Source organism: Grus americana, chromosome 8 (assembly GCF_028858705.1).
Source record: "Grus americana isolate bGruAme1 chromosome 8, bGruAme1.mat, whole genome shotgun sequence".
NCBI classification, from domain to species: Eukaryota; Metazoa; Chordata; class Aves; order Gruiformes; family Gruidae; genus Grus; species Grus americana.
This window is the reverse complement of record NC_072859.1, coordinates 25432083-25444766: the sequence shown is the minus strand read 5'-3', so window position 1 is coordinate 25444766 and position 12684 is coordinate 25432083. Positions and strand designations below refer to the sequence as shown.

General features: G+C 42.6%; 1 protein-coding gene across 1 annotated transcript; it reads left to right on the top strand.

Moving 5' to 3' along the window:
* Positions 1-3083: 3083 nt before the first annotated feature.
* PRDX1 (peroxiredoxin 1) lies at positions 3084-11901 on the top strand. Its single transcript, XM_054834075.1, has 6 exons — positions 3084-3223; positions 6233-6349; positions 7900-8053; positions 8338-8460; positions 9054-9184; positions 11520-11901. The coding sequence occupies exons 2-6, from the start codon at positions 6244-6246 to the stop codon at positions 11603-11605; spliced, it is 600 nt and encodes a 199-aa protein (XP_054690050.1). The 5' UTR covers positions 3084-3223; positions 6233-6243; the 3' UTR covers positions 11606-11901.
* The last annotated feature ends 783 nt before the right edge of the window (positions 11902-12684 follow it).

Genomic DNA, 12684 nt, shown 5'->3' with positions numbered 1-12684 from the left:
CCCACATGGCCAGGATTTTGCTCTTCCTATGCCCCTGATGGTACCATGTGTATACAGTAAGTTCTGTGTGTTCAGGATTCAGCAGGCTTTCTGCACATGCAGTGATCAGCTCAACAGAACATGCGTGATGATGTCCCAATGTGCTGGCTTTAGAGGGCACGCATACATCACCTCTGCCACAGAACTGATGTGTATGCTAGAGGGGCACGCCCAGCATTGCCCAAGCCCAGTTCACGCTATTGTTCCAACTAAGTTCATCTCACTCTGGAAGTCCTGGATACACTTACATAAAATCCTCAAATTCTCTTCTCACAAAATGCATGGAAACCCAATGTGTGGTAGTGTTCTGAAACAGGACCTATTTCTTTGGTTTTTACACACAGTAGGGGTTTTATTTTTCACATCAGGGACCCTTTCCCTACCAAGAAATATGGGAAATACTGTGATCAAAATAAAATAATACATGTAAAATCTGGCATGGCTACCAATTTGGAAATCTTTGGCTAGTTTCAGTGCTCTGGCACTCTTTGTTAATACATAAACTACATATTGTGGCCATAGCTGTATGGGTGGGTGCAAAAAGGCCCACACTGGGGCTTCTGACGCTCCATGCTAAGCAGGTACAAGCTGATCCTGTCTGGCAGTTATTTTAACAGAACACTACACCACAAGTAATCTGCTGTGTGAAGAACAGAGTGTGGAAAAGCAAGGTGTAGAGAGAACTCTGTCCTTCCAGCACCTGCTTGGGTAGACATGCCCTTTCTTTCTTGGAGAATTTTTTTTTTTTTAATCTAAGTAGCATCTTACATCTAAAGACTGAAAAAGCCTACAGAAACCCATCTGCTCACTGAACAAGGAGTGGCCCTGGCAATTTATCACTCCAAAACCTCCAGAAACTGATGTTTGGAAAGACTAGCTCAGAAACTAATCAAAAATAATGAGGCCATGGACATAAGAATGGAAATGCAATGCTTAAGGCACAAGCCCGGAACAAACTGCATTGTGGTAGCTATGCAAAATGGGTATATTATGCATCTGAAAGTGTGAGAAATGAGCATAAGAAGCATTTAAGGAGTCTGAAACCATGAGAAAGTCATTACTGCTTTGTCCATTGGTAAACATGCTAGAGTTACAGTAAGACTGCATTGTTCTAGAGGTTTTAATTAGGACTGGCTGACCTTTCAGGGGTTAATCTGTTCACAGATTCATGGCCTGAGTTGATAGGTATGTATATACATGTCTCAATTTATAGACCTCAAGTGTCATCACAACATTGATGTTAAGAAAGTAATAAACTTCTTTCTGTAAAAGATTAAGCATGCTGTAAAAACAGAAACACCAGCAGATAAAGTATTTGCATTAAGGTGAGTGTGGGGTTTTCTCTGAATGCACAAACACGTTATTTTGCTTTTATTATTTTGCTCTTGGGTGAATTACCACATGGGTACGGTCACCCAGCAACGCTACACAGTGGCATTGACTATAAACATTTAAAGTTTGTTAATCCTTTATGGTTTTCTCCTCATTACAATTTATAATCAAGTTTTAGCAGGTATAAGAAACACAACTGTAAACTGCAAAACAGACAAGGAGTAAAAATGAGTTGGTAAACGCGTTTATCACTTTTGACTAAAGCAAGCAGGTTTGTCATTGGTATGTCCTTAATGGCCTTTAGTATTCACTATTTAATAAAGCTTTTATATTTAAATTCAGGGTTTGGTCCTAAAAAAGTACCAACTGCTTCAATTCAGTCTTGGATCCAAACACAATATTTATAAGGATTCACTTGGGCTAAATGTCCTACAGAGTAGCTTCACTCTGGGAATGATGCAAAACTCCCTGAAGTGAATAACTGTATCTTCCCAGAGTCTCCATCCTACCCTCTGTCTTGGTTTCAGCAGGAATAGAGTTCATTTTCTTCCCAGCAGTGGGTATAGTGCTGTGTTGTGGATTCAGGATGAGAATAATGTTGATAACACACTGATATTTTGGTTGTTGCCAAGCAGTCAAGGACTTTTAAGCTTCTTATACTGCCCTGCCAAGGAGAAGGTGGGGGTGCCAAGAAGCTGGGAGGGGACACAGCCAAGACAGCTGACCCAAACTGGCCAGTGGGATATTCCATACCATATGATGTCATGCTCAGTATATAACTGAGGGTTGGCTGGGAGGTGGTGTGGCTCAGGAACTAACTGAGCATTGGCTTTGAGTGGTAATTGTGCTGTGCATCACCTGTTTCGTATATTCTTTTATCACCACCACCATCATCATTATTATTCTCTTCCTTTTCTGTCCTCTTAAACTGTTTTTATCTCAATCCCCGAGTTTTACCTTTTTCTTTTTGATTCTCTTCCCCATCCCACTGTGCAGGGGGAGTGAGCAAACAGCTGTGTGGTTGTTTTAGCTATCTGCTGGGTTAAACCACAACACCCCCGAAGCTCAGAGGTTAGACTTAATTTAGTTTTCAAGCTTTTTTATCTGACTTGCATGACTTGGATCAAGTCTTCTCATGGATGGAGAACAATCAATTAAAGCCTTGGGAGTTAGGATCAGGTTGAGGAGGCAGTTGGTAATGCAGAGCGAGAGGGTAAAGATTTGACCCCACACCTGTATAACACTGTGAATGCATATTGCTTTGTTAATAGGTCTAATTTTATTGATAATTAATTCAACAGCCAACTCCCATTCACTAAATGACATGCCAGACATCTCTTACTTTCTCTCAAAATCCTGTGTATCCTCTGCCTCTTTGATGACTTCTAATAATTATAGCTTTCTTATATTAAGGCATTAAAAAAGCAATTTCTTGTTGCAACAAGCCATCTGAATCATCTTCTCATTAATTGTTTACAACCATTACACTGGATATTTCCACGGCACCTCCCAGGACACTATCTAGAGAATTATCTCAATTTATTCAAATTCTTTTGCTTCTTTCAACAGTCCGGGGCAGTGTCCCTGTTCAGATAAAGCGGTGAAAACCCGCTATCGAGCAACCCGCCGGGGATCGCTGCAAATCTGCCAAGTCATGCTGCCCTTGCAAGCGGCTGCCCTGGGAGCGGCGGGCAGGGAGGGGCGGAGGCGGCGGCCGCCCCCCTTCCGCAGCGGCGCCCGTCTCCTCGCGAGATCAGGGCGGCTATAAAGGGGGCGGTGCGGCGGGGGGTTGTCGCAGTTTGGGGGGGATTCCTGGAGTGGAGCGGAGAGTTACGAGCTGCTCGCTCTTTGTGTAAGTGCGGGCGGCGGGAGCTGTGCCGTGGGCGTGCTTGCCGCGGAGCGGTGTCCGGGGTGTCGGTTCTTTTGGGGCTTTGCACAGTGCGGGTCTTTTTGGTGTGGGTTTTTTTGGTTAGGTTTTTTGGTGGGTTTTTTTGTTTATTTTTTCCCCTCCCCCTCTGTGCGGATGGGGTCTTGAGCGAAGCGCGCAGGGCGGGCTCTTGCTCTCCGCACCCTGCCCGCTAAGGAGCGCTCTGCGGAGGCTGCTGCTTTCTTGTTTAGTTTTCACCTTTGGGGGGGGCACAGCTCTTTCCTACGCGCCGGCCTTTATCAGCTCTCCGCGTTGTGCCGCATGGGGAGGAGCGCGGGATGATCTCCGAGGGGGAGCGTGCAGCTCGGCTGCAGCGCGCCTGCCGGGAGCGGAGCGGCCTCGCCCCGCGGCGCCCCCCCGCCTTGCTGGGCTGGAGGCTTCGGCTCAGCGGTGGGGCGACCGGCGAGCGTGTCGGCCTCCCGCTTTGAAGTTTTTTTTAAAAAGAAAGTGCTAGCTTCAGTTTGGTGAGGGGCAGGTGCTTCCTATCCCTGAGCAGTGTAGCAGCGCAGGTGAATGCTTTGATCTCGCTTCAGAGCTTTTTCACCAAAGCGAGTGTCGTGGTCTGTGTGTGCCTGGCTGCGGTATGCTCGAACCGAAGAGAGCCGTGGCAATTGCGCTCTTCTCTGACCGCAGTAGCTTAACCGCGTTTTTGTGACAGTCTGAAGTAGAAGGCTGATGGTGTGTTTTGAAATGGCTTTTCACTTTTGTTCAGCATATTCTAAAGGTATGAATTATTAATAGTGAAAGGCCTGGCTCGTTATAATTGTAATTTGAAGATAATTGAGGCTGTGTGCTGCTATGAGCAACAGAAAGATATTCTGACCTGATTAAAGTGTATTTGATTTGCAGTGTCCCTTCTCATTTCCTCTAGAATGAAAGAAAACAAGACACTGAGTCTGTGGTCTGTTCCTCTGTGGGTTAGGAAACGCTGTGGCTAAAAATCTAAGCAGAACATGTGAGAATGCATGCTAACCCTGCATGGAAAAGCAGAAATGTTGGCAGGTTGCATTCGGTGCTCTGAGGAAAGCAGATGGCTCTATTGCAGTACAAGGCAACTAAATCTGCCAATAATAAAGATTTTCATGTTGCCTGAAAAGGGGACAATAGTTTGTAGCTTAGAAAGGGGAAGTATCAAAGGGCAGTCTGATAGTTTTTATTTGACATCGAATACCTAGTAAAATACTCCAGGGGATTGCCAGTGGAACAAATATAGGAGGACTGGCATAGCACTGAGCAAAAGGATGACCTTGAGCTTGAGTAATGGAAAAGAATGTAATTCAGTCCCAAAAGGTGGGGTCATGCCCTCCAGACAAAACAGCTATAGCTTATAAGATAAAACTCACTAGTTGGAGGCACTTATATTGTGCAATGGCTGTTCCCCAATCCCTCTTCGAGAACTGCAGTTTCAGAACTTCACCTGCATTTATGGCTACATGTGATGTTTGGCAGAGGGGTTATTATCTTCCTACTAGGCTGTTTTTCAGTACAGTGCTATGGATACTCTGAAGTTCTGGCCACCGTCATTGGTAAGACTTGCTCCCAGTCTGCTGCAGTTAGACTAAACCCTTGGATGAACATGAGGATAAAGAGCTCTGTTACAAAAGGCGGTTAGAAACACTGAACAGGTTGGCACGTCTCAGTGAAAACTGAGAGGTAGGTGATTACTGTCAGGGTACGGAAGAGGAACTTTCAAAGGTAAATCTCCTACTGAAAAGATTTTAAACTGATTAAACTTGGATCGAAGGCTAAATGTTCATGACTTCTGGGCTAGTTCTCCAGGAAGAAAGTGGCTGGCAAGGGGACAGGAGCCAAGAAATGAGGTGTTCTCAAGCTTCTCTAGAATGGACTTGGTGCCTTGCAGGCAGGACTTGGAAGAATCCTTGAATCTCCGTTTTCCTTAGCAACATGAGACTTGTACTAACCTTTTGGAGTTTTTTTTATCTCCAAGTCAGCTAGTGCTTGTAGCAGTGTGTAGAATGACTTAAATGAAATCACTTTTAAGAAGATTTTGTGAGTTGAAGAAACAAGGTTCATAAAGTTACCTATTGGAAGGATTATGTTCAGGAAGTAACTGGAATTCTAAAATGATATACTGCATTCCCAGACTAAGCAAAAATACTCTACAGGGTGTGTTATAAATTACTACCCTTTTAGGGCAGGCAGCCCACAGTAGAGTTCTGTTGTCCTTGTGTGCCCTCTTACTTTTTTCAGTAGACTTGGGGCAGGGGGGAAAATGACCTAGCTATACAGGTTTAAAGCCTGGTGAAACTTTAATTTCTAACACATAATGTGATTCCCATGTATACCATGAGTCTTTGTAGTTGCAAATGAAACAAGCTTTAATTGTTCGAAAGGCTAAAGTGTTGTTATGCAGAGCACCGTTCTCTGGAGATTAACAAAAGTTCTTTTCCTCTGGAACCAACAGGAAGATGAAGTTTTGAGGTCTTAAATTCCCTTGTAAATTTGAACAAGGGTCCCCTCATCAAAAGTTCTCAAACCCAGACTTTCTAAATCATCCACTAAGTAGAACTCAAAGACTTACTGAATACTGCTAAACCTCTAGAAGGCTATCCCTTTTGCAGGCTGTGAGCTGTTGATGGTCAAAAATAACCATTACTGTATCATTAGGATACTGATGAGCCATTGATCTTGAAGTGCTAGTATCTGTGTAGTGGCTTGGTCTGGATATCTTGGCTGTGATTATTGAACTGCATCTGACTTTGTTGCTTATTTAGGAAAAAATGCTAGTGTTTTTAGCTTTGCCACCTGGACAGTCCAATCAAACTAACTTCACTCTTCAGCCTTGTGTTGCAAAATCAAGTGCTGATAAACTGTCTTTGGTTTCCAATCTAAATTGATAAAGATGCTTTGAATAAATGCTTATTTCCAGGTGCGAATGTATGATTATCTAAAGTGTATTGTTCTCTTATCTAGATTAAATCAAGATGTCTTCAGGAAAGGCTTTCATTGGAAAACCAGCCCCTGACTTTACTGCCACGGCTGTAATGCCAGATGGACAATTTAAAGACATAAAACTCTCTGACTATAAAGGTAAGCTTATGTGCTTCTCTAATTACACAGATATAATCTGGCCATATGCAGGAGTAGAGGGCATCTGGGGATGCATCTTGATTTGGTTTTGAAGTAATAGTGGCCACTTGACAGTAGACTGAAGTATGCAACTTGCACAGTGGTTCTCGGTGATGGCTGGAGTATACTTGGGAAGCTGTTGGCAGCATGGTTGAATGTCCCAGCTATGATAATTGTTGCTAGTTAGCATAAAACTCCTCAAAACTGTAATCTTGGATCAGGCTTATTTGTCATGCCTATCATACTATGAGACTGATGAAACATCTCCAAAGTATTATGTGGAACAGCAAAATCATAGAACCATAGAGTGGTTTGGGTTGGAAGGGACCTCAAAGACCATCTAGTTCCAACCCCTCTGCCATGGGCAGGGACACCCTCCACTAGACCAGGTTGCCCAAAGCCCCATCCAGCCTGGCCTTGAACACTTCCAGGGATGGGACATCCACAACTTCTCTGGGCAACCTGTTCCGGTGCCTCACCACTCTTACAATAAAGAATTTCTTTCTAATATATAACCTAAATCTACCTTCAGCTTAAAGCCATTACTTGTTGTCCTATCATTCCATGCCCTTGTAAACAGTTTCTCTCCAGCTTTCCTGTAGGCCCCTTCAGGTACTGGAAAGCTGCTCTAAGGTTTCCCTGGAGCATTTTCTTCTCCAGGCTGAACAACTCCAACTGAGTCTGCTCTCATAAGAGAGGTGCTTCAGCCCTCTGATCGTCTTTGTGGCCCCCCTCTAGACTTGCTCTAAGAGGGCTATGGCCTTTTTATGTTGGTGGCCCCAGAGCTGAATGCAGTATTCCAGGTGGGGTCTCACAAGAGCAGAGTGGAGAGGGAGATCTTTTCTTGTAGACTTTCTGCAATGGAAAGTAGATGCTTTCCTCTTAACAATGAAACTCCTTTCTCTAGAGTACTGGCAAAATGTTTGCCTTGCCAAAAAAGCTTACTAAAATCAAAGGGAAACCCTAAAATACTCAATTACTAATGTGGATGGCTTTAGAAAGACTTTTCTAACTGGAAGTGGCAGCCCTTAAGTTGCATGAGAGTGGTGAGTAGGTATAGACTAGTCACAGACTTGATTAAAATGTCTCCTTGGCTTGTAGCCTTTCAGACTTGTGGCTTTTTTGCACTCTTGTTAGTAGTGAACCATAGAGCCTTCTGCTGTAGGTACTAGGTGTACTCTGGGCAGGCCTATGGGAGTAGACCCAGGAGACAGGCATTCCCTGCCAAATCTGACAGTCTGGTTTTGGAGTCTTCAGTTGAGTAGGGTTCTGTTATTGGCTGTCTAGTGGTCTTGAGTGTTGTAAATGGTATTTGGCTGAAGTGTAAATCCCCTAAGTGTTTTATGGGCTTGCCACCTATATAGTAAGGCAAAACAGAGGAATCTGCCACTTAATCTTTAAAGGTAGTGTTGTATCAAGTCCTTTCTCCTGTATCGGTATTTGTATGGTTGATATTGAATGCGACAACTCTTACAAAGGTAAGAGATTAACTGATTATACTGCTTTTCTAGGAAAATATGTGGTGTTCTTCTTCTACCCCTTGGACTTCACTTTTGTCTGTCCAACTGAAATAATTGCATACAGTGACAGAGCTGATGAGTTCAAGAAAATTAACTGTGAAGTAATTGGAGCTTCTGTTGACTCTCACTTCTGTCACCTTGCCTGGTAAGAATCAGCCTTCTAACCTAATAGAATATTCTGCCTGGCCTCAGTTATTGCAGGGACTGAATCTTGAGTGTATTCAAACTTTCTTACTTAGTATCAAATAAAGGCACTTGGGAAGTATTGGTAGTGATAGGTGCTTCTGACCAGAACTGAGCATACCATTCAGTTCTTTTGTTGCCTCATGGCAGACTGAGTGCAGTATTGCAGAAAGGATCAGCTTCTGTTGTACCTTATGCCTTACTCTGAACTTTCCATATTTTTAACATTTAAACTTCTACTTTTAGGATGAACACTCCTAAGAAACAAGGCGGTTTGGGTACTATGAAAATCCCATTGGTTTCTGACACAAAACGCGTCATTGCCAAAGAATACGGAGTACTGAAAGAGGATGAAGGTATTGCATACAGGTAATGTGCAAGAAGGTAAACTTGGCTGTTAAGTCTTATGTTGCAATACATAGAGCATGTCAGATGAACACAGAGCTTATGTATACTTGCATATACACCTGCAGCAAGCCAAAGCTATCTTTTAGTTGACTGTTCAGTTGAAGTTGCAGAGGGGGCTGAACTTCTAACTTTTAATGTGACTTTGGAGGACTAACTGGTGAGCCATTGCTGGGTTGGGTATTTGAGAACAGTGTCTGTAATCTTCTTTGAATGTAAGAATGTCTCTTCTTCAATTCACTTTTTCCTTGGGTTTCTCTTCCATTTTGTTTCTCCACAAGTATGTTCCTTAAGTAGAAAGTGTTGCTTTTCTGCATTAGTGTTTTGACTTACCTCCTGTCCCTCCTGGTTCCTGCTAAATGTTAGGCTTTCAACTGCTACTGTATACCTGGTACTGCATACCACCAAAGGTATTGGTTTTTTAGGAAGAGGTCAATAATACAACTTACTGCCATAATAGAATACTAAACTTGAGTTTTTGAAACTCATTTCAGTCTAATCAGTATTTCAAATGCTGTGTTTAACTTTTTAGGGTTGTGTATGTTGTCTCTTTTTAGGGGTCTGTTCATAATTGATGAGAATGGGATCTTGAGGCAGATAACAATTAATGATCTTCCTGTTGGCCGTTCTGTTGATGAAACCCTCAGACTTGTCCAGGCCTTCCAGTTTACAGATAAACATGGAGAAGGTAAGAGTTCTTCTTTCTAATCTTAAGTGTTTTTTTCTAGAGAACAGTATTAACTAGGCAGGTTAAATCAGAGTTTACTGAAAGGTGCTAAGTGCCTGTGTTGATCTGTGCACAGCAAGTAGTTGTACATCTCAAAATGCAGCTGATTCTGTAAAACTACTTGTTGAAGGACTCCATAGTGTTATATTTATCCTATTCCAATTAACAGTTCATTGAATAATTCCTAATGTTGAAATATCACTTAATTCAGTGCTGGAAGTTGTTGAGCACATAACAGGTGTCTCTTTCAATTAGACACAGAACAGTTACTTAAGACAGAAATTAAGAACATGTAATTGTATGAGGTTCAACAAGGCTCAGCACTAGGTCATGTACTTGGGTCACAACAACCCCATGCAATGCTACAGGCTTGGGGAAGAGTGGCTGGAAAGCTGTCTGGTGGAAAAGGACCTGGGGCTGTTAGTTGATAGCTAGCTGAATATGAGCCAGCAGTGTGCCCAGGTGGCCAAGAAGGCCAATAGCATCCTGGCTTGTATCAGAAATAGTGTGGCCAGTAGGATTAGGGAAGTGATTGTCCCCCTGTACTTGGCACCTTGAATGTTGTCTTCAGTTTTGGGCCCCTCACTACAAGAAAGACATTGAGATGCTAGAGTGTGTCCAAAGAAGGGCTACAAAGCTGGTGAAGGGTCTAGAGCACAATTATGAGGAGTGGCTGAGGGAACTAGGGTTGTTTGGCCTGGAGAACAGGAGGCTGAGGGGAGACCTTATTGTGCCCTACAACTACCTCAAAGGAGGTTGTAGCCAGGTGGGTGTTGGTCTCTTCTCCCAAGTAATAAGCAATAGGATGAGAAGAAATGGTCTCAAGTTGTGCCAGGGGAGGATTAGATTGGATGTTAGGAAAAAATTCTTCACTGAAAGGGTTATCAAGCATTGGAGTGGGCTGCCCAGGGAAGTGGTGAAGTCACTATCCCTGGAAGAATTTAGGACATGTAGATGTGGTGCTTTAGGGACATGGTGTTTAGTGGTGGACTTGGCAGTGCTAGGCTAATGTTTGGATTTGATCTTAAAGGTCTCTTCCAACCTAAATGATTCCAGTAACTTAGCCTGCAAGGTTAAGCATAATTTAAAAATTACTGTCAGACTTGGTAAGTTGAGACCATCAGTACTAATGCAATGTTAGACAAACAGTCTGTTAGACAAAGTATTTAAATAGCCAGAAGGCCTGCTGCTCTTTGTGTCAATGAGTAGTGAGGCCATATGTAATGAGGGAAACATGGATGAGAGTATCTTTGTGCCCATAGTTCAAGAGTGATACGAAGTGCTTGAGGCTGGTAGCTTTTCTGCAATAATTACAAAAACAGCACTGCAGATGAAAGTTTTGAACCAGGTTATGGAAACTCAAAATTGCTATGGAGGCAGCTGTCATTAATGTCAGGTGTTGCTGCTGGTCATGCTTAACTTGTTTCAGAACTGGTAGATCAATGGCAGATTTTAATAAAACGAGCTGCTATTGTGGCTATGTTATAGCCTGTAGAGCATCATTGTTTCTGAACTGGTATGCCATCCTCTGTCAGCTGAGGAGACATCCTTAATATTTGATGATGGAGCAGTTACATGCCATGCAAATAAAGCTTTTTGGAGTTCACTGTGCCCTGGAGTAGCCAAGAGCTGGCAAAAGCTTTTCTTCTAGAATTAGGACTGCAGTCTCATCTAAACCAGGATAGACCAGAACAAGGTGTGTGGCAACACTCAGAAGCTGAGAATACTATAGCTAAAACTGCCAGTCTTGCCATGGAGCATGCATTAAGCCTTGCATGGCTGTATACAAGGAAGACTGTCCAAAAAATGCTGTTCAGGAGTCATTGCAACTTTGAGGCCATGTGACCTCTGTATCTTGGTGGTATTTTGATAGCCATGTAGGGGAACTCTTTTTCCCCTCCCCATTAAATGGGAGAATGGGACTAGGGTTGATTAAAGTTAAGGGGAGTATAGACTTGACTGGATCCAAGGAGATGTGTACTGTAATGTTGTAAAAAGCCTTCTGACCCAGGCTGCTGGACTTGGTGTTACTTTGCTGTCAAGCTTCTGTAAAGCTTTTAAGCAGGGTGGGGAGGGGTGCATGTGCAAAGGGCCCACTGTTCCACAGGCAAACACCTGGTTCCTTGGGTGCTACTACCTAGTGAACAAATAGAAGTGAGTAAAATAAACTGAACATAATACACCTTCTGTATGTTGCAAAGATGTATACATGTTTTGAGTTGCCAGTTTGCTTTAATGTTGTATAAAACATGTTCTGCAGGAGCACTGGTAAGACTAAACATTCTTGTCATTTCAGTGTGCCCAGCTGGCTGGAAGCCTGGCAGTGACACAATCAAGCCTGATGTTCAGAAAAGTAAAGAGTATTTCTCCAAGCAGAAATAAACTCAGTCTGTGTGGAAACTAGTATGCCTTACGTAAAGAGCAAGTATCAGTTACTGAACTTTGACTAAATCATTGCATCCAAGTCAATGGATCATGCTATAGGTATAAACAGTAACTTTTTTACTTGAAGGAAAGTTTGTCCTGTTGACACTACCTTCATAGAAAATATTAATAATCCATATCTGTACATTGAGACCTGTTGACTTTAGTGACAATACAGTCTATGTGGTTAGCCATGTGTTGCATATAGAGCAGTGGTATCCTTTTGTAACTCTATTAAACTTGTGGAAAGAGCATACTGTCTACTGTTATGTATAGTCATCAGGAGACCTGAAAGCAATGCAGGCTGTGCTTCTGAAGGCTCTGTACACTGTCTGTAGCCATCTCAATTCCTAAAGGCCTTTTACAGTTCCATTAGAATGGAGATACTAACACTTAGTTTTTATATTGCAGTAATAAAGTACTCTCTACACTCTTCATGACTCTACTATTCTGTAGAGGAATGTGGTTTGATACTGGTCTGTCAGACTTAAGCAATGCTACAGTACCTAGTGCATGAAGCACAGATGTGACTGACAAAGGCTGGACACAGTTTTGTGCACTGTCAACTTACTCATTTCTGCATCTGCTTTGGTCAAAACTATGACTCTTTATTCTAAATTTCTGGGAATCCAATATTCAGTTTGAACACTTATATACAGGAGTGGAAGACTGGGATTTCTGGAAAGCAAACTCCCTTTGATATGCATTCATCCCTAGTCTCTCCTACTACATGGAATGGGAGTGAGAATATGCCAGTTATCCATTAGCTTGTAGTCATATGATAAAGATCAAAAGAAGGATGGCACTATAAAATTTGGTACTTAGATGTGTTCAGCCTTGTTAGTATCTGTATTCCCAATGATTATGTGCATACTGTAAAAACTCAAAGCACATGAATATGGCTTTAAGTTACACCAAAGCCATGTAGCTTCATGGTTAAAGGTGGCTTGTAATAAGGTCCTGAACTTCAGAGCTGAGGATTTGGGTAAGGAACTATTGTGTAACAATATAAGTGAGTTAGAACCCTGTGATCTTTA

What these genes read in the sequence shown, in the direction of transcription:
- PRDX1 (XM_054834075.1), top strand. Translation starts at nt 6,244, where the DNA reads ATGTCTTCAGGAAAGGCTTTCATTGGAAAACCAGCCCCTGACTTTACT. An exon ending in CACTTCTGTCACCTTGCCTG is followed by an intron (nt 8,054 to 8,337) that starts GTAAGAATCAGC and finishes TTCTACTTTTAG; the next exon opens with GATGAACACTCCTAAGAAAC. An exon ending in TACAGATAAACATGGAGAAG is followed by an intron (nt 9,185 to 11,519) that starts GTAAGAGTTCTT and finishes TTGTCATTTCAG; the next exon opens with TGTGCCCAGCTGGCTGGAAG.